The sequence below is a fragment of the Pogona vitticeps genome, chromosome 7, assembly GCF_051106095.1.
Source record: "Pogona vitticeps strain Pit_001003342236 chromosome 7, PviZW2.1, whole genome shotgun sequence".
Classification (NCBI taxonomy): domain Eukaryota; kingdom Metazoa; phylum Chordata; class Lepidosauria; order Squamata; family Agamidae; genus Pogona; species Pogona vitticeps.
Window position 1 is genome coordinate 12200199 of NC_135789.1, and position 20358 is coordinate 12220556.

Below are 20358 nucleotides of genomic sequence, written 5' to 3' on the forward strand. Positions count from 1 at the left end.
ACCTAACCAGTGCTGAATAGAAGGGGAACTAGAGCCTCATGGGATTTGGAGACTGTCCTTTTGTTAATGCAGCCTAAAATAGTATTGGGCTTTTTTGCGGCCACAACACACTGTTGGCTCATATTCAGCTTGTGATCTAGGATGATTCCAAGGTCCTTCTCACTCGTAGTTTGGCTGAGCCAAGTATCCCCCTTCTTGCAACTGTGCAATTGGTTTCTTTTTCCGAGGTGCAGGACTTTGCACTTATCCCTGTCAAATTTCATTCTGTCGCGTTCGGCCCGGGGCTCCATCCTATCGAGGTCATTTTTAATGTTGTTTCTGCCTTCTAGGGAATTAGCTATTCCACCCAATTTAATATCATTTGCAAATCTGACAAGCATTCCCTGCCCTCCCTCATCCGAGTCATTAATAAAGATATTGAAGAACACCGGGCCCAGGACTGAGCCTTGGGGTAACCCCACTTGTGATCTCCTCTCAGTCAGAGAAGGACCCATTCATCCTCACCCTCCCAGTACGATTCTGTGTCCAAGGGTGTATGTATCCACCTGACCCTCAATTTATCCAGCCCACACCTCGTTAGCTTGCTCATCAGGAGATCACAGGGGCACTTGATCAATAGCTTTGCTGGAGTCAGGTGCTATTTATTATTTATTTTGTTTAAAATATTTTTATCCTGCCTTTCTCCTTAAAAAGGACTCAAGGCAGCTTACATCATTAAAAGCAAAAAATAAATAAATAAATAAGTACAACAACAAAGAAATACCACTCTGAGAAATGGATAATGGGATCAATACTAAAAACACATTCAAAACAGTAACAGTAAAAATCTCACTCGGGCAGCCAGCCACGGAGGGAAAGCTCGCATGAACCGAAAGGTCTTGGCCTGCCTGTGGAAGGAAAGACGAGATGGGGCCAGGCTGGCCTCCAGTGGGAGGGAGTTCCAGAGTCTCTGGCAGCAACCACCGAGAAGGCTCTCTTCCATATCCCCACCAAACGCACCTGAAAAGGTGGCGGGATCGAGAGAAAGGCCTCGCCTGGTGATCTTAGCACCCAAGCAGGCTCACAATGGGAGGGGACCCAATCAAAAAGTGAGATAAGATTAATCTGGTAGGATTTGTTCTTGACAAATCCATGTTGGCTTCTGGCTATTACTGCATTGTTTTGCAAGTGCTTGCAGAGGGATTGCTTCCTAACCTGCTCCAGATTTTTTTTTCCTGTGGGATTAATGTCAGGTTGATTGGGTCTGTAGTTCCCCAGGTCCCTCCTTTTTGCCCTGTTTGAAGATTGGTACCACGTTAGCTCTCCTCCAGTCATCCATCCCGTCACCCATCCTCCATGATTTTACAAAAATAATGGACCGCGGGTTCTGCCCATCTCTTCCACCGGCTCCTTCAATGCTCTCGGATGCAGTTCGTCCAGCCCTGGAGATTCCAACTCATTTAAGGTAGTAAGGTACTCTCTGACTGTTTGTTGATCAATCTCCAGCTGCAATCCTGTCTCCTCCTTTTTTTTTAGTTCACATTTGCCTGGAAGAGCATAGATTGTCTTTTGAGAGACGACTGAGCTGAAGTAGGAATTGAGCCCTTCTGACTTTTCTTTGTCGTCTCTTATCATTTTCCCGCCCATCACTGAGTAGCTGAGCTACTTTCCTCTGTCTTTTGGTATCCACGTACCTGCACAGAGTGCCTTTTAAAATTGCTTCTAGCATCTCTTCCTAAAACTGCTTTCAGCATCTCTTCCTCACATCAGCCTCCTTCTCAGCGTTTCCCTTCTTATCACCATGCTTGCAATTCCTTGCTACCTGTCTGTACTCTTCTTTTGTCGCCTGGCCTTCGTTCCACTTTCTATATGTATCCCCTTTTTTTGCTTCAGGTCCTCTGTGATTTATTTATTTTTGTGAACCCATGATGGCCTTTCCCCCCCTTCTGTCTCCCCCTTTTTTTCCTCTTGTTGACATTGTTTATAGTTGCGCCTTTAGAATTTCCTTTTTAAAAGAAACTCCCACCCATCTTGGACTAATTTTCTTGCTCCGGTTTCCTGCCATGGGACTTTATCATGATTCTGAATTTATTAAAATTGGCTTGCCTAAAATCCAACGTACCTATGAGGCTACATAAATTCTCCTATAAGAATTTCTTGGAAGTTTCATGTTTGGCAGAATTTGCCTGTCAACAGTTATCAGGAGAATAGAAGTACTGTATCCTATTACTTCTATCCTATTACATCATGTCTCTTTGGAATTTTGCAATTTCACCTGCATTTTCTCATTAATTTGGCAGTTGGTATCTCTGTGGCTTAGAGCCTGAGGTCTGTAGGTTAATTTCTTACTCTGCCTCCTGCACGCTACCAGCCAGCCTGAGTAGCCTTCGGCAAGCTGGACAGTTCCAGAAGTGGCCCCAGAAGAAGGGAAGGGTAATAAACCACTTCTGAATGTTTCCTACCTGGAAAATCCTTAAAAAAAAGTTTGCCACAGGTCAGGACTTAATTATGATGTGGCCAAACACATTATTCCCAGCCGTTGTGAGGTGCAAACCGTCCTTTGGCATTAGCCCCATCCTCCGGACAACATACCCCATGGTCCCAAAATCCAAATCCTTCATGCCAGCATCACCTTGATAGCCTGTTGTCGGCCTGGAATATTTCCCCTTCCCTTTCTAGTCCCTTTCCAAGTACTGATAGGATGGCTGAGAAGACTCTCTGGCCCCCCAAAGCCCTTGAATTTCCTTCTGAGACCTTCAAAGTCTGACGTGATGTCTTTGCATAACCTCTTGGCTGTGTCACTTGTTCCCACACAGGTGAGATAATTGAAATCTCCTGTTAAATCTCCTATTGAAATCTCTCTATGCCTCTGTAGGTGTTATGAGTTGCCCCATTCTCTCAAGTCAATCACATGATAATTCGGAATAGGCTCTCTCTGGGTGTTACTCCGGATTCTGGGATTAATCTAAGTCGTTGATCTCTCTGCTTTTCTTCTCCTGTCCTCCCTTTTCTTTTGTCCTTTTCCTTCCTCCACTAGACCTTTCCCTTAATATTACTCCCCCACCAACCTCCTGTTCACTCACCCTCTGCGGTTCATTTCACTGTCATTCCTCTGCAGTGCTGTGTTAGGGATCAGCAAGCAGAAAAAAGCAGGTCCCCCCCCCCACACACCGCCCTGTCCACAGAGGAGTTTTAGCTTCTCTTATCAAGGCAGGTGCTTGTCTTCATCCCCTTCCTCGCATTGCTCTCTCTTAAGGGAGTCGTGTGGCCTTAGGGGTAGGAAATTACAGTATCCCAGGAGAGGGGGTAGCCCCAGTAGTACTTCTAGGGATGAAAAAAGAGAAGTGATCTTAGCAGAAGACGGCCACTTTCTCTGCAGAAGATACGGCCATGGGTAGGGCCTGCATAGGGGTGGAGGGCAAGGGGAGAGAGCAAGGCGTTACCATGTTTCGTATGCACTCTTCCCGGGCAGGAAGGACTCGGGCGTCCTTACCCATCTCTAAGCGGAAGGAAAATGGCCTTTTCAGAAGCTTTCTTTGCAAAAGGTTGGAGAAATTATGTCAAGAATAAGGGCCAAGGGCCAAGACTAGAGATGGGCACAAATCAGAAAAAATGGTGATTCAGGTTCAATTGATGATTCATCAAGGTTGGTGAATCACAAATTGCAAATTTATGATATTTTTTTCCTGACGAATTGGTGGATCGATTCATTGATTTGCTTTGCATTTAAAACCCTATAAAATGCCCCCCGGCACCTAGAGACACCAAAATCACAGAGACGCTTCCCCGATTCTCCCCTACAATGGTTGGTGACGTTTGGGTGTCGGACTCCCAGCTTATACATCCACAAAGAGGACTCTCCAGGAAAGTTTTCCCCAAGCACTGAGAGATACCAAAAATGGTAGAGAAGCTTGCCCTGACTCTCCTCTACAATCCCGCCATGTTTGGTGAATATTGGGTTTGAGACATCCAAGTTATATGCCTACTAAGCGGGTCCCCCAAGGAAAGTACACTTTAGCAGCTGGCTTTGGGGGGGGGAACACAATCTTCACCAAAATTAGCGGGGTTGTAGAGGAGAGTCGGTGGAAGCTTCTCAACCATTTTGGTATCTCTTAGTGCTTGGGGAAAACTTTCCTGGAGTGGTCGACCAGACCAGATGGGCGAGATATAAATCAAATAAATAAATAAATAAATAAATAAATAAAAATTCCTTATGATTTTGGTATCTCTAAGTGCCTGGGAGAAACTTTCCTGGCAGCATCACCTTGATAGCCAGTTGTCGGCCTATCTTTGTGGGATTATAACTTAGAAGGCTGAACCCAGTCTTCACTCAACTTGGAGATATTATAGAGGAGAGTCAAGGAAAGTTTTCCCATGATTTTGGTGTCTCTAGGTACATAGCGGGCTGTTTTATAGCCCAACAAATCAACAAATCACTAAAATTCATTGATTCATATTAATTGGGGGCATCGCTTTGGATGAATACAAATTGACGAATTAGTGCTTTTTGATGAATTTTGCAATTAGTTTTTTTTAAATTCGTGCCCATCTCTAGTCAAGGCAGATTTTATACACAGCCTAGAGGTGGAAGATGATAATTCTTAAGTGCTGCTAATATATGAATGTCTCAGTAGGAATTCTCTCCCAGAATGGGCAAAGCCATTTACCTTGAATTGTGGCTTAGTCTTCAGGTCTTAAGCACAGGCTTCCTTCAAACTCTGATTTCTCAAACCCAAAATACCACTCTCTCTCATAGAAATTTGCCAAATATTCTCAATTCCAACTACAGTGGTGCTTTGCTAGACGATGATAATCCGTTCCACTGAAATTGCTGTTTAGTGAAATCATTGTCTAGCCAAAAGCATTTCCCCATTGGAATGCATTGAAACCTGTTTAATGCCTTCCAATGGGGAAGAATCGTCTAGCGAAGATCGGCCATAGGAAAGCCGCTTTGCGAACTGCCGATCAGCTGTTTAAATCGCTGTCTTGCAAAGCTTAGGTCCCGAAAACACCTGTTTTGCGACCACGGAGGAAGCTGTCAAAATCATCGTCTAGCGAAAATCAGTTTGTGAAGCAGGGACCAAACATTGTCCAGCGAAATTCCCCCATAGGAATCACTGTTTTGCGAATCGCTATAGCGGTCGCAAAAAGTCAATGTCTAGCGGAAAAACTGTCATGTGGGGTAACTGTCTAGCGAGGCACCACTGTAGCTGTGTCAACTTATCATGATTCCCTGGTGCCCCCCAGTGGTCAAGATCACTTATAAAACAAGGTGGCAAGTCATTTTCACCTCAAGAAGAGACTCTCCTTCAGATTCTTTTATAAAGGGAATAATAGGTCATTGCATCCTAAGGAATTTGTGGAACTTCACTGTGTAACCTCTCAGGTGTTTGATATGTAGGAAGGTGAGCCTGATAAACAATGTGGATTCCAGATGGATGGGTTTTCTTGTTGTGCATCATCATCTCATGCATGGGCTGAGTAGGAAGGTCAGCATGGTATCGCGTGTGATGATAAAGAGTAAGCTATATTTAGGTCACAGATTTGACAGCTCAGGACAAAGACATTGGGAAGACATAGGATGGATGGAAGAGGACATGAAGATGGAAGGGGGATTTGAAATGAAGCTCATGTGTCATTTATAAACAGTTACAGTGAATGTTGTATTTATTTAAAGATTCTGTTAAAATAGTTTCATAAATATATGTATATAGACAGAGATAAGATACATCAACATGAATCCTCCTCATTAGTATAATCAATCTGATTCAGAAAGGAATCATCACATAGCCCAAAAATCTACCCCTTGAAGCGGGGCCTTCTCGGGGGTGGCTTCCTCACTTTGGAACTCGCTCCCACTTGAGGTACGATTAGCCCAGTTCCTCCTTGGTTTCAGGAGACAAAACTTGGCTTTACCCCAGAGTAATCTTGACCCACCACTCTCTTTATGTACCTGCCCTGTTTTTGCCACCTTTATTGTACAGTATTTAATATTTTTAACAGTTTATAGTCTCTATATATTTTTAAGATATTTTCTCTTTTGTTTTCATGTTTCACATTTGCTGATTACATGAGTGTTACTGGGGTTGCGCTATTACAATATGTTCACTGCCCGGAGTAGAGTTTCTGCCATTAACTGGGTGGGAATGAATGAATGAATGAATGAATGAATGAATGAATGAATGAATGAATGAATGAATGAATGAATGAATGAATGCAAAGGCAGATAAAGACACATTTTCAACCCATGGCTCCAATTTCCTTGAATTTTGTAGTTAAATTTTAATATTTTGAATTATTCCTTAATGGTTATACAACAATCTTGTCTCTGACAGGAAGACAAGAAGGGAAGCCCGGCAGAGAGCCACCTGAGATTATATAAGGCTTCAGTCACAAGTTGCCAAAACTAAGTCTCGGGCAGTATTCAGATGAGAGATCTCCTTGACATCCTTGCGCATGCCATCTTTGTTTATCTATAAAGGTGTTTAACAATCAGGAAAGCCATCCCATATTTGCCAGGAAGCTATCTAGGATATATATGCAACCAACGTACTTACGACTGCCATCCTCCACACAGTTTCTGTGGTGGAACAAGAATTTGAACCCAGACCTCCTGAGTCCAACACTCTGTCCGCTGGCTCTCAAACTCCTGCACATCTCTTTCAGATACTTTGCAAGTTCCTTGCATAAGGATTTATGGAATTTTCTTACAGATTACTCGAAAACATCATTTGAGAACAGGAAAGCAGAAGTCCATTGCCTTTAATACTTCCACAAAAATTCCATACCAGTTCTTAACTTTTTCAGGATTGCTCGCTAGGGCTGTATCCTGTACATAATTTTCATAACAACGTTGCACAAAGACTGTGCATAAATTATGTGTAAGCACCTGGCTGGTTGCTTGTGTGGGGACATAACTTTAAAAAAGACTGTTTATGCGCACTCCTCCCTGCATATAAAACTTGTCCGCTCAGATTCGTTGCCCCTGTGAGTTGAGTCACCGGGAGACACAAAAATCTGGATTTCCAAATCGAGATTTGTGTTTGGGCCCGAATTGAAAACAGTTGGGATCTGAACAGATTGGAGTCAAATTGGGCTGTTTTACAGATGATAGAAGAGGGAGAGGAACAAATCTTGTCGCCGGGGCACATCCTTTCCTCACAGAAACAGCAGGAGAGGAAGGGACGTACTCCGTGTATTGTCAGCCTGGTCATCCTTTTGATTCCTCCACAATCTCCCAGTTCTACCTTTGTTCTAGAACTGTGTGGGCAAAAATGGCGGCCGTGTGCAAATACAAAATGGTGGAGAGACAGTGTGGAGAAAATTCTACGCTGTGCCAGTTTGGCTCCTCTCTCATCTTCCGTTGTGGGCTGCGGTCCCCTCCTCCCAAAGTTCATAAGCTTTTGAGAAATTGCGTGAAGTCGTTCACCATCTGTTCTACGGATGGAAACGAGAGGAATCCGTAGCCGAAAAGCACAGCGATGCCGTGGATGCCGTTCTCGATATGAGTCCATGTTACTGGCACTCCGTTGTCTTCCAGACGCTTCTTGTACAGCAGGCCATCATCCCTAAGGACATCAAACTCACAGGTCAAAAGGTACGTCCGTGGAAGTTGGCGGACAATTTCGTCTTTTGCAAAAAGGGGCGAAAACGTCTCCTCCAAAATTTCTTTCATTTCCTCGTGCACTTTGGGTTTGAATTTATACAACCCGGGGGCTTGGGGTTTGTAGCCTCTGACTTTGAATTCTTTGGGGATAAGGTCTGCGTTCACCCATTTGTGATACTTCAGCCTCATCTTTTCTGGAACGTGGCAGCTTTCCAGGACATCCTTGATGACAGAAGTTGGCTTATTCAGGAAAAGGCAGCAGAAATAGATGACTGTGTCCCTCCACATGAGAGGCACGCAGCTGTTCTGTTGATAGGAAGGCAAATAGAAGTCGAGACCCTGCAGTCCTGGATAGATCAAAACCTGGGCTTGTACTTTGGGGAGATCAGGTTTGTCCACCAGTAACTGGCAAATTCGGGTTGCGAAATTTGCTCCGCAGCTGTCCCCTCCAATGGTAATTCGAGACGCATCCACGTGGTAATGGTCAACATGCTTCATAAAGTGTACCGTAGCCTTGAAACATTGATCGTATTGGTTTGGGTAAGGGCTGTCTGGTCCCAGATCATATCTAAAAAAAGAACAAAGCGGTTAGATGGGATGTATATCTGATTGGAGAATTTGACGCGAAGCTGGTTGCTCTTGCCAGAGAATGACCCCGTTTCCCCAAAAATAAGACCTAACCTGAAAATAGGCCCTATTATGATTTTTCAGGATGCTCGTCATATAAGCCCTACCCAGAAAATAAGCCCCAGTTCAGTGAAACCCCCGCCCTCCAGCCTTGTGCAGCAACCAGAAGAAGAGGACACGGCTGTATTTGAATCAATCTAGATGATTGTACATGAAAAAAAAAACATCCCCTGAAAATACAGCCTAATGTGTTTTTGGAGCAAAAAATTAATGTAAGACCCTGTCTTATTTTTGGGAAAACACAATATATTGACAAGCGCCTCACTTCTAACTGAGGAGGCAACTAGAATTATGAATAACACGGAAAATGGCCCAAGATCGAGACAGTCATATTCATATTTAATGTATTCGCAAAGGCTTTCACGGCCGGGATCTAATGGTTGTTGTGGGTTTTTCGGGCTCTTTGGCCGTGCTCTGAAGGCTGTTCTTCCTAACGTTTTGCCAGTCTCTGTGGCTGGCATCTTCAGAGGATGGGAGTCAGAACTCCTATCCTCTGAAGATGCCCATGGCCACAGAGACTGGCGAAACGTTAGGAAGAACAACCTTCAGAGCACAGCCAAAGAGCCCGAAAAACCCACAACAACTATATTCATATTGTTTTACATTGACTCTGTGCTGTACATATCAATACAACTCCGGCCTGAGTCCCCGTCTCCTGCCACAAGAATCCTTACCTTTTTTCCTTTGCTGCTGAACCTCCTTCTTTTTCCACAAGTGAATTCTTTCAAATTGGTTCAGGTGACCACTTCTGCTCATGCAGAAAAGGGCGTGCAGGGGCGCTGGTGATTGGCAAAGTAGGGTAAGAAGGAAAGAGGCACTTGTGGGGGTGTGTGAGTTCCCCTCCATTGAATGCCACGTCTCCAAACCATTTATTATTTTTTTAAAGGCATGGTGCCAGTATTGGAACAAAGTTCATGGTATAGCACCTAAGAGCTCATCATCATCATCCTCAACAACAATAGAGAGAGCATGAGAGAGGAGGAAATTGCTAATAAGACATTGTTTGCAGCTTATAAAGATAGTGTTGTAGTCACTGCCTCCTGTAAATTTGGACACCTGCAGCAGAGGCTGCCTTAACAAGCTGCAAACAAAGGCTGATTGATAATTTCCTCCTCCTCCTCCTCCTCTCTCTCTCTCTCTCTCTCTCTCCTGATTCTTGTCTAGATGGCTAAGTTGAATTCACCTGGAGAGACTTGATTTCCCAGGTGTGAATTCAGATGGGGATCAATGCATATTTATCCTGTTGCATAGTCAGCCCGGCAAGACACCAATATTTATGCACGTTCAGTTGTTCAAAAATGAAAGGAGGCATTGGGTGCCATTTTGGAAGCCATTTTAAAATGAGGTGCTAAATCCATTGTTAGTCCAAACAAAAGTGGACCGAATTGAAATCAAAGGAACCTCCTGACTAGTAAAACTGTATCATTTCAATCGGTCTGCTTTACTTGGGACTAACATTCAATTAACTTCAAGATCTCTAGTCCTCAAGGATGTGGACGTCCAAAGTCCAGATGTCCATCCTGAACAGTTACCATTAATGTTCCAAAATCGGTACCAAGTACAAATCATAAGGATCATAGAACAATGGAGTTGGAAGGGGCCTCTAAGGACATCAAGTCCAACCCCCTGCTCAAGGCAGGAATCCAAATCAAAGCAGATCTAATGTTGTCTACTTTTCTCCTGAGAGCCTCCAGAATTGGAGCAAACCCCCCTCCCCGCAGGTAGTTGGTTCACTGTCATACTAGTACATTTTTCCTGATATTCATCATAAGTCTGGCTTCCTGTAGCTTGCTTTTGCGTGTCTTCCACTCTGGAATGATCAAGAACAAATCCTGCTGCTCCTCTTTTGGACGACCTTTCAAATATTTGAAAAGTGCTACCATATTGCCCCTCAGTCTTCTAAACATAAGCACTTCTTTAAGTCTTTCTTCCTACGGCTTGGTTTCCAGCCCCCTGATCATCCCGTTGTTCTCCTCTGAACTTGCTCTAGGTTGTTGGCATCCTTCTTGGAGTGTGGCGTCCAGAACTGGACACAGGATTCTGGATGAGGCCTAACCAGTGCCAAATAGAGGGGAACTAGTACCTTGTGGGATTTGGAGACTTTACTTCTGTTAATGCAGCCTGATATAGCATTTTAGTAGCTGCACTGCACCGTTGGCTCATCTTGAGCTTGTGATCTGCCAGATTTCATCCTCACTCATAGTGTTACTGAGACAAGTATCCCACATCTTGTAAATGAATTTTTTGGATTTATTTCCCAGGCATAGAACTTGCATTTATCCCTGTTAAATTTCATTCTCTTGCTTTCAGTCCAGTGCTTGAGCCCTTCAAGATCCTCTTGAACGTTCTTTCCACTTTCCTAAGCAGTAGCTATTCCACTTAATTTTGTGCCATCTGCAAATTTGATAAGCATTTCCTCCACCCCTTCATCCTAGTCATTAATATAAATGTTGAAGACATTTTGTTACCTCTTCCCAGTTCGAGAAGAGTAAGTTGATTAGCACTTCGGTACAATTCTGTAACCAACCTGACACTTGATCTATCCAGTCCACACCTAGTTAGCTTGCTAACCAGAGTATCATGGGGCACTTGGTCGAAAGCTTTGCTGAAGTTAAGCTATATTACATCTACAGCCTTCCCACCATCTACCAGGAAGTTTCGTCAATCACAAAATAGATAAAAATTATTCTGGCAGGATTTGTTCTTGACAAATCTGTGTTGGGTTCTGGGTATTACTGCATTGTTTTCAAGGTGGCTGCAGGGTGATTGGTTTATATGCTGCTCTAAAATTTTTATCTGGGACTGATGTCAAGATGACTGATCTGTAATTCCCAGGTTTCTCCTTTATCCCACTCTTTAAAGATAGAGATAATGTTATCTTCCTCCAATCACCTGGCGTTTCACCCATTCTCCATGATTTCAAGAAATTAATAGGCAGTGGTTCTGAGAGTTCTTCAACTGGTTCCTTCAACATTTTTGGGCTCAGTTCACTGGGTCTTGGAAATTTGAACTCATTCAAATTAATAAAGGCGTTCCTTGTCTATCTGTTCTCTAGTTTCTTTCTCCACTTTTTGTAGGAGAAAATTATCAGCCACACAGGCCAGGTATTTCTTGGAAGGTCCATCTTTGGCAGAATATACAGTACTTCCCAATATTAGGATAATTGGAATTTCTCTTTGAAATTCTTGCGACTTGTTTTTCAAAGTTTCATCCACATCTTCTCCTTGATTGGGTGATCGTCAGTAGACTCCAAATGCTACATTTGCTTTGTTTTTCTCTCCAATTATATTAATCCAGATGCTCCCGATGGGACAGCCAAGCTCATCCTCCTGTATTTCTGTGCAGGAATGTGTATTTTTGAGATGTACTGCAACTCCACCTCCCTTTCTATTCTTTCTGGTCAATCTGAACAATTTATATCCTTTGATTGCCGTGTTCCGGTGATTGGAGTCATCCCACCCAGTTTCAGTTATCCCTATCAAGTCATATTTACCTGCCTGAACTAAGATTTCCAGTTCTTCTTGTTTGTTTTCCATACTCTTGCCATTTGTGTATAGATAGCATTGATTGTGTGATCTGTGACCTGCTTTCCTTAATACATTTAAATGAAGATTATTATTGGGTTATGTTAGAGCTGCTTGGTCTGTTCCTCTGATTGTGCACAAGCTTGTATCTACCTTCACTTCTGAGCTTCATGAAGTAGTTTTGCATGCTGTGGTCACAGACGTTTTTTCTAATCTTCATGTCATGCAACCCATTTATTGGGCAACCGTCAGTCCTCCAGGAAGCTTAGCCTCTGGTTCCAAAATCCAAATTTCTCATGTCAGCACCACCTTCGTAGCCGTCGTTCACCCAGAGTATTTTCCTTAGCATACGCTCAGAACCTCTTCTTGTCTCTCTCACCTGTGACAAACCCGTTCCTAAAGCATGGTCTGTAGCTAATCTTTGGTGAAACCTCACATCATGTGATGGTTAAGATGCTAAGCAATGACAGGTCTGTTGAAAATCAGTGCACCTGTGTGGTGGGACTGAGAACTATGCTGGTCTTCTCATTAGCCGCTTCTTCACCTGACAAGTCATGCTGAAGGTTGATGGATCCAAGCAAATAATTCATCACCACAGCAGTACATTTCATCATGAATAATGAGAGGAGACAATCGAATTACTATAGCTAGGTGTTTCTGAGTGAACTGAATCGGCTGTTGCTGCTTTGACCAGCAGGCATGATTGCCAAAAGTCTGTGGCAGTTGTGTATGTGGTTTAAGGCACAGCAACGGATGTCTGGTTTCTTCTGTGGAACCTGCATAGCAGTGCAAAGTCGTTGTATGAAGAGGCAGCTGACTCTTTATCTAAGTACTTTAGAGGATGATGCTTTTAGCTGTCTTTAAAAAGAGACTGATATTGTTCTATAGGATCTTAGCCAAGAGCGCTACTGATTAAACAGTCAATGGATTTTCTGGGGAAGAAAGAGCTGAAAGGGGCAGTAGCTCATTATCCGAGGCAAATTTTTAAAGCACACCTTGCCAATGAAACTGGCACATTTGTAAGGCCTGTGTTGACTTCCAGAGATACGAAGCATTCACAAAACCATGCCTACACTTCAGCGTTCAAATGGCTAAATGTGCACCCAGTAGAAAAATATGTACAAGTACGGTTTCAACAAGGAGAGGAATGAAAATTCATACACGGAGGAAGGGAAAGTGCGAACCTTTCTGTGCAAGAAGGAAACAACAGCATCTTGTCATCTGATACAAATGAAGAATGAGACAAAGGTACTAGCAGGATAGAGAGAGAGACAGAGAATCAAGACTGGCTCTCTGTCCCTGCATAGAGAGGCACACTAAGGGGGGGGGGGGCGGAGTAGACATTCTGGAGGTTCCTCATCCATAGAGTCGCCATAAGTCGGAGTCTACTTGGCTGCATGTGACGACAATGACAGCGACGACGACGACGACGACAACAACAACAACAACAACAACAACAACAGTTAGTCCCGTCCCAACTATCACCCTATTTTTGGTACTTCCATTGTCCAGACCTTGCTACTTAGGCTATGCTCTATAGAAAAGCTGCAGTTCAAAAAAATTGGGGTGCTTCCTCGTGTGTAGAGGCTATACAGGACCAGGAATGCTCTCTCTCATATTGGAGCTCTGAATACATGAAAGGGGGCAGAGTTAAGCAGTTCAGACCCAGTTCAGAGCTTCTGAAGGTCTCCCAGATGTCCGTGTCCTCCCTCTCTGGGTTTGATTTGGGCCCTGGATAGGAATCAGTTTGCAAATCTGCAAAGCGAATACCTTGAAAACTTAAAGCTCCATAGCTTTTGTTTTGTTTTGTACCCGTGGTCATGAAATCTGGAGAGGCGACGGGTCCTAGAGAGTGATGGAAACCTGCCAGATTTCAAACAAGTAGGTCCCGAGGTTCAATAGTAGGGCACCTTTCATGCTTCCTTGAACGGTGGGGCAAAGTGATCTGTGCCCCATTCAATTTGTTGGGTGCCCCCCCCCATCCAAAAACTGAAGTATAAATTGTGTTTCCTTCGCCCTGGACCCTGGTCTGGCTTCATTCTGCTGGGATCCAGACTTCACAGAAAATCAGTCTGAATCAAGCCAATATGGCATAGAATGTGTGGTCTGACCATATCGGTTATTTTATTTTTATTTTGTTTTTACCTATCATGCTTGCACAGACTAACAGGGCTACCTCATCTACAGCCTTAAGAGCTTTTCATTTACCCACAAGTATGACACTCTCAAACTTCCAGCCAAATGCAGCTGCTTCAAAATCCCCAGTGCAAAATGAGGTTGAAAGGTCTTATTGGTGTTTCGAAAGTATTTGACAGCAATAGGACCTCGATACCTAGTGGAACGCCTTCTCCCACCTAAATCTACTCAAATCACTTGATACAGCCAGGAAAGGCAGCCGAGGGGCCTAACACCGAGGGAGGCTCGGAAAGAAAGAACAAGAAACCGGGCCTTCTCAGCAGTGGCCCCTCAACTTTGGAATAAACTTCCGTCAGAAATTTGCCTGGCACCCTCGTTGGTTGTTTTTAAGAGCCAACTTAAGACCTGGCTCTTTAGGCAGGCCTTCCCACTTGATTTTCTTTTCTATTTTAACTTCCATTTTGCTTTTTCATCTTGAATGCCACTAATATTATTGATATTGTTGTTTAATTTTTTATATGTTGTTTTCATGCTTTTACTGTAAGCCGCCCAGAGTAGACATAGTCTAGGTGGGCGGGATACAAATCTAATAAATAAATAAATAAAAATATTGAGTGATACTTACTCAACAGCTACAACCACAGAATCTGCTTCTTTGACAACATGCCTCAATATTCTCTCGTAGGCTTCTGAAATGAAAAGCATATGCCAGTTGTTAAAATGATAGGAAAAGCAACCGAGGAAACCAAAGTAAATGAAAACAATGTTGGTTGATTTCACTGGCTTTACTACATGGTGTGGTCTAGCCCTGTATGTACACAGAATAAAAACAGGCCTTGTAATATGGCTGTGAGCCAGATCTGAACCAGTCCTGAATTACTGACTGAACTGGCCTAATTCAGACTTATTTGTATAAGGTCCAGATTGAATCAGAATGGTAAGATTTGGTTATTGGGTGAAGGGGAGTGAATTTAGAAATCAATTTCTGTCCACAGAATAAATTGGTCAGGATGGGGCACAAATTGAGCTGGCTTTTCTTTTCTTTCGGAAAGCAAATTTCTGCAGCCCCCCTGAGTGTGCTCAGATTAGTACAAAACGTGAAAAACATCCATTTTGGTTTTCAAAAGGTGAGTCAATGGGAAGTGGTATTAGTGCAAAATGCCAGGGTTTTTTTGTGCAAAAATAAATGAAATGTTGCCAGAAAAAGAGAGATTGAAACACAGTAACTAAATGGACACTTTTCACAAAGGAGAAATGTTTTACCTCCTTAGAAAATTCTGCCTCATTGTCTATTCACTCATAATTGAAACATGGGCTTGCTTCTTACCAACAGATCCAAAAATGCCAGCTCCTCCGTGGAAGAAAACGAAAGCTTTCCTTTTGCCAGTTGCTGGTGTTTTAGGCTGATAAATCCTCACGGGCACGCCGTCGAATTTCTTGTCCTCAGTGAGAAGGGACGAATCCTTGAACGGCGGGAATCCATTCGTTACAGTTCTCAGGACAGTTAAAGATCGGCACAGTCCCAGTTTTTCTAAAACTGCCCCCTGTTTGCCAAAGTCAGAGAGAGAAGGAAAGAAGGGGAAATATAAGAAGTTCTTCGAGGTGAGGGTGGCGAGGCCAGCCCTCTGCAGCGGGTGGCCTGCCAAAGCCAAAAAAAGCATCTTGGCTTCAGCCAAGAGATGGTGGCACTCCATTTATTACCCTCCTGGTTTTGCTGTCACTTGAAATAACAAAAAGCACAGGGCAGATTAGAACTGGGTTCATGCGCTACAGAGCAGGGCTCGGGCAGTTACTGATAGCATTTGCAATTTCTTTGTCGCTGTTTGTTCCAGGGGTTAAAGTTTAACTGGCAGCATTATTCAGTGCATTACTTGGTGCCTTTTCATTCATTCATTCATTCATTCATTCATTCATTCATTCATTCACTCACTCACTCACTCACTCACTCACTCACTCACTCACTTACTCTCTTACTTTCTTTCTTTCTTTCTTTCTTACTTACTTACTTACTTACTTACTTACTTACTTACTTACTTACTTACTTACTTACTTACTTACTTACTTACTTACTTACTTACTTACTCATTTAAAACATTTCTAACCTGCTTATCTCCTTAAGAAGGACCAAAGGTGCTTACATCATTCAAAGACAATATTTAAAGCAAAAAACAATAAGTATACAAATGCTAAAAAGCATTAAACAAATACCATTGTAAAACAGAGCAACATCAAAACACATTCAAAACTAGTAAGGCACAAGAATCTATTTGAAAAAAAACCACTCATTTAGCTGGGGGGAAAGCTTGCCTGAAGAGAAAGGTCTTAGCCTGCTTGCGGAAGGAGAGCCAAGATGGGTCCAGGCTGGCTTCCAGTGGGAGGGAGTTCCAGAGTTTAAAGGAGCAGCCACAGAGAAGGCCCTCTCCCGTGTCTGCACCAGACACGCCTGTGAGGATGATGGGACTGAGAAAAAGGCCTCTCCTGATAACCTGGCAGGCTCATAATGGGAGATGCGGCCATTGACATAGCTTGGAACCGAGCCGTTTAGGGCTTCAAAGGTTAGGACTGATACTTTGAATTGTGCCTGGAAACGGAACGGTAACCCCTTGAGCTGCTGTAATGGAGAAATTCTGTGATCCCTGTGACCAGCCCCGGTTAGCAATCTGGCTGCCAATGTTTGGACTCGTTGAAGTTTCTGAACACATTCCCATAACGGCAGCCCCTTGCAGAGCGCATGACAGTAATCCAGCCGGGATGAAACTAAGGCATGTGCCATTTTTTTGGGGGGGGGATGAAAATCTGCTTCTGGATTCTTAAGAAACCGGTACACAGAAGTTTCAAATCAAAATTCCTCTACAACGCCCTTTAACTTCTAAGAGTCACTGGGGGAAAAAAATTACTTCCCACACCAGGAAATAAGTAACGCCGTCCTTCCTTGAGTTGCTTTGGAAGTGTCGCATTATTGGAATAATTTGAGAGCAGTAGATACTCATCCGTCAGGAGACGTCGGATGCTCCCCCCACCCGAGCTGAGCCAGGTTCCTCCCACCTGCCTATGTGTCGTACGGCAGAGTCCCATCCGTGTTCCCCTTCTGCTGTTATGTACATATGTGTGAATGCTTGCTTGCTTGGCTACCTCTCTCTCTCTCTCTCTCTCTCTCTCTCTCTCTGTGTGTGTGTGTGTGTGTGTGTGTGTGTGTGAATGACAGAAAGAGAGCAAAAATGCCCACTGACTCCTGGTTCCATCTCTCTGTGCAGTACTTTCTGTCCCAGCAAATACAGGAGGCACCTCCTCGTTATAGGCAGCAGTTTCCCTTGCTGTTCTTTATATCCAAACTCTGGGTGGTAGGAAGCATTGTTTGGTAAGGGTGGTGGGTTGTGTATTGTCCGCTTCCCTTTCTCTCAGATTCCTAAGGACAACGCCTGAGACTAGTGGGTAGGTCCCTGTGATGGCACGCGTGGATTTTTGCACCACAGTCCCCTAAATGACACTTCCAGGAGTGACACAGGCAAAACATGGCATTCCTATGCTACTTTCCCAAGAAATATTAGGTATACAAGACTAGAGAGGGGTACAAGCCAGGAAAAGGGTGGTTCGCGATGGTTCGTGGTTCATTGCTATTCATGAACAACGAACCACATACATTTACGAACTTCCCAATGAAATGAGCTGTTTTGTGCAATTCAGGATTTCCAGGAGCAGTAGAATTCCCCCTGCACAAGTAACAGATGCCAAACTCACAGAGCGTCTTCATATAACTCCCCTTCCCACCTCCTTTGAGTCTGGCAAATATTGGATTTGGGACTTCCATGTTATAACCCACCAAAGCTCCTAACCCTTAAGTTCCTCTTCTTTTTCACAGTTACGAGTTATCACATTTCTATAGATTCTGATCAAGAACCTTCCTTCACAATTGCCCAATGCAAAAGAGATTTAAAAAAAAAAAGACTAGTAAGATAAAATAAGCTAAGACTATAATAAATACTTGCAAATGTTATCATCAAATGCTACTGCGATGTTTTGGGAAATAATGACCACTGATATAAGATTTTCAGGCTCACAGAACAGCAAAACAACCAGTACTTTAAAAAAAATACCATTAGCATTAGCAAAAAGCATGGCTATTTGTGCAAAACCCTTGTATTTTGTGCAAATGTTGAATAAATTCTAAAGTAATTTTGAAAAAAAAATCTCCCCCTGTCAAAAAAACCCTCCAGATTTTTGGTCAAAATGAGAGCTGTAAGTAATCATGAAATATATCTGAGACATTTGGGAAATAGTAAGATCTACAGAAAATCCCCCTTTAACTGCTCGGTCCTGTAAACTTCACGGATCTCCAGTTAGAAATATCTTTCATTATTCAGGGTAATGTACTAGGACACTTTCACAAAGAACTCAAAAGTGCTTCACCAAACCACAGATCTTAGGATTTCTTAGCATGGAGCCATGACAGGTAAAGTGGTATCAAAGTGCTACCATGAAATCTGGAAGGCCAAAAGTTGAGAGTCAGTGGTATAAATAATGTTGTTCCTTGCTTTTACAAATAAAGGAAAACAAAAATAAATGTTTTACATGACATGTTGAGAAGAGAATCCTTCCCAGATCAACCCACAGCCATAGAATCATGAAGTTGGACAGGGCCTCTAAAGACATTAAGTCCGACCCCCTACTCAAGGCAGGAACACAAATGAAAGGATATCTGACAGGCGGTTCTCTAAGTATCCCTTGAAGGCCTCCAGCGTTGGAACCGTCCTCACCTCCCCAAGTCATGGGTTCCATTGTCAGACTGCTCTAACAGTTAAGAAGTTTTTTTCCTGATATTCAGCTGAAATTCCTGTAACTTGAGCCCTTTATTATTATTATTATCTGGTTTTCACTTTGCTATGATCGAGAACAGATGCTGCCCCACCTCTGGATGACAGCCTTTCAAGTATTTGAAAAGAGCTATCCTCTCTCCCCTCAGTCTTCTTTCCTCATGGCTAAACATGCCCAGTTCTTTCAGTCTTTCCTCCTCCAAGGGATTGGTTTCCAGTCCTCTGATCATCCTCGTTGCCCTCCACTGAACGTGTTCCAATTCATCAGCATCCTTCTTGAAGTGTGTTGTCCAGAGGTGGACCCCAGGAGTCAAGTTCTGTACATAGGCCTGACTCTTCGGCCATGATGTGTTCCACCAGTGACTGATTTTGGAGAATCTCCACATTTTACAGGAACTATACAAGTCCCAGAATCCTACATCCAAAACAAGTTCAGCACTCTGGAAACTCTTTTCAAAGTTTGGACTAAAACCCAGAGTGGGCTCAACACCCTTCTGAAATCAGAGCCGTCACACTCCACATTTTCCCACAGCAAGCCTACCCAGATAACTCTCAGAAGTCTACCAGGATAGCTCACTCCGAAATATAAAACAGTATTCTAGAATAATCATTAAAAATCAACCAGCCATATGAGGCAACCACTTAATAACCCTCAATTGACAAAGAAACAAAATTAAAAGAAATGGCTAATTAAAACAGCTTCAGTTAGCAGCCAAATGTTGGGTTTATTTTTCCCTTATTTCTCTCTTCAAATAGAACTTACTGTAGCTAGTGGTCAACTGGGAAATTTGGAACCATAAAATTGATTAACTTACAGGCAAGACAGCATAGAAAGCAATTAAAAACAACATGCACCACCATTATAAACCATGTTATAACCGTCCGGCTTGCTTGAAAAAAAGGTCTCTGTTTACCAGTGGGAAACTACCAGGGAAGTAGCCAACCTAACCTTTCAGAATATGGATTTATCCAACCTGGGAGAAGGCACGGAAGGAAGGATGAAAACCTGATCATTCAGAAATTCCCAAAAGACTGGAACTTTCTTTGTTCATCAGTGGAAGGACAATAAAGATGAACCGAAAAAGAGTTGCAGTGAACCTAACTAAGGAACTTTCCAATCCTTTCCTCCCACATGGAACAAACAATTACTTCTGAGATGCCTTCAAGACTTAAACGTCTCTAAATGCAAAAGTGCCATTAAGCGTTAGGAGTGATCAAGGTGCAAAGACCTGCCCACTCTGGAGAGATCTGATCTTACAAAGGTACATAAGAAGAGCCCTCCTGGATGATGGGAAGGAAATGTGTATTTCCTCATCCTTCTTCCAGTAACAACCACAATCCAAGAAGTTCACACAGAACGTGGAGAGGCAACATCTTTCTCTTTCTGATTGGGGACAAAAAAAAGGAATTGGTCGGATTTTGAATTCAGATTTTTTTAAAAAAAAGAAGTTGTTTCTTTAAGCCAAATGGACAGCAGAAGTTCTTCTTTTGATCCATTTCCAGGGATTGCCCTTGGTGGAAATGAACCAAAAACAGAGCACTGTCCTATCTGCCAAAATAAATAAATAAATAAATAAAAATAAAAAAAGGAGAAACTCCAGACAGGGGCCAGAAA

At 43.0% G+C, this 20358-nt stretch overlaps 1 protein-coding gene across 1 annotated transcript; it reads right to left on the minus strand.

Moving 5' to 3' along the window:
- Window positions 1-199: 199 nt before the first annotated feature.
- Window positions 200-15626, minus strand: LOC110072714 (arylacetamide deacetylase-like 3). The gene is made up of 3 exons (XM_020781263.3): window positions 15260-15626; window positions 14558-14621; window positions 200-8153 (listed from the first exon to the last, which is right to left on the minus strand). Exons 1-3 carry the CDS (start codon window positions 15624-15626, stop codon window positions 7373-7375), a joined length of 1212 nt encoding a protein of 403 aa, XP_020636922.3. The 3' UTR covers window positions 200-7372.
- Between the last annotated feature and the right edge of the window lie 4732 nt (window positions 15627-20358).

What these genes read in the sequence shown, in the direction of transcription:
- LOC110072714 (XM_020781263.3), bottom strand. Translation starts at nt 15,626, where the DNA reads ATGGAGTGCCACCATCTCTTGGCTGAAGCCAAGATGCTTTTTTTGGCT. An exon ending in TGGCATTTTTGGATCTGTTG is followed by an intron (nt 14,622 to 15,259) that starts GTAAGAAGCAAG and finishes TTTTCATTTCAG; the next exon opens with AAGCCTACGAGAGAATATTG. An exon ending in TCTGTGGTTGTAGCTGTTGA is followed by an intron (nt 8,154 to 14,557) that starts GTAAGTATCACT and finishes TTCTTTTTTTAG; the next exon opens with ATATGATCTGGGACCAGACA.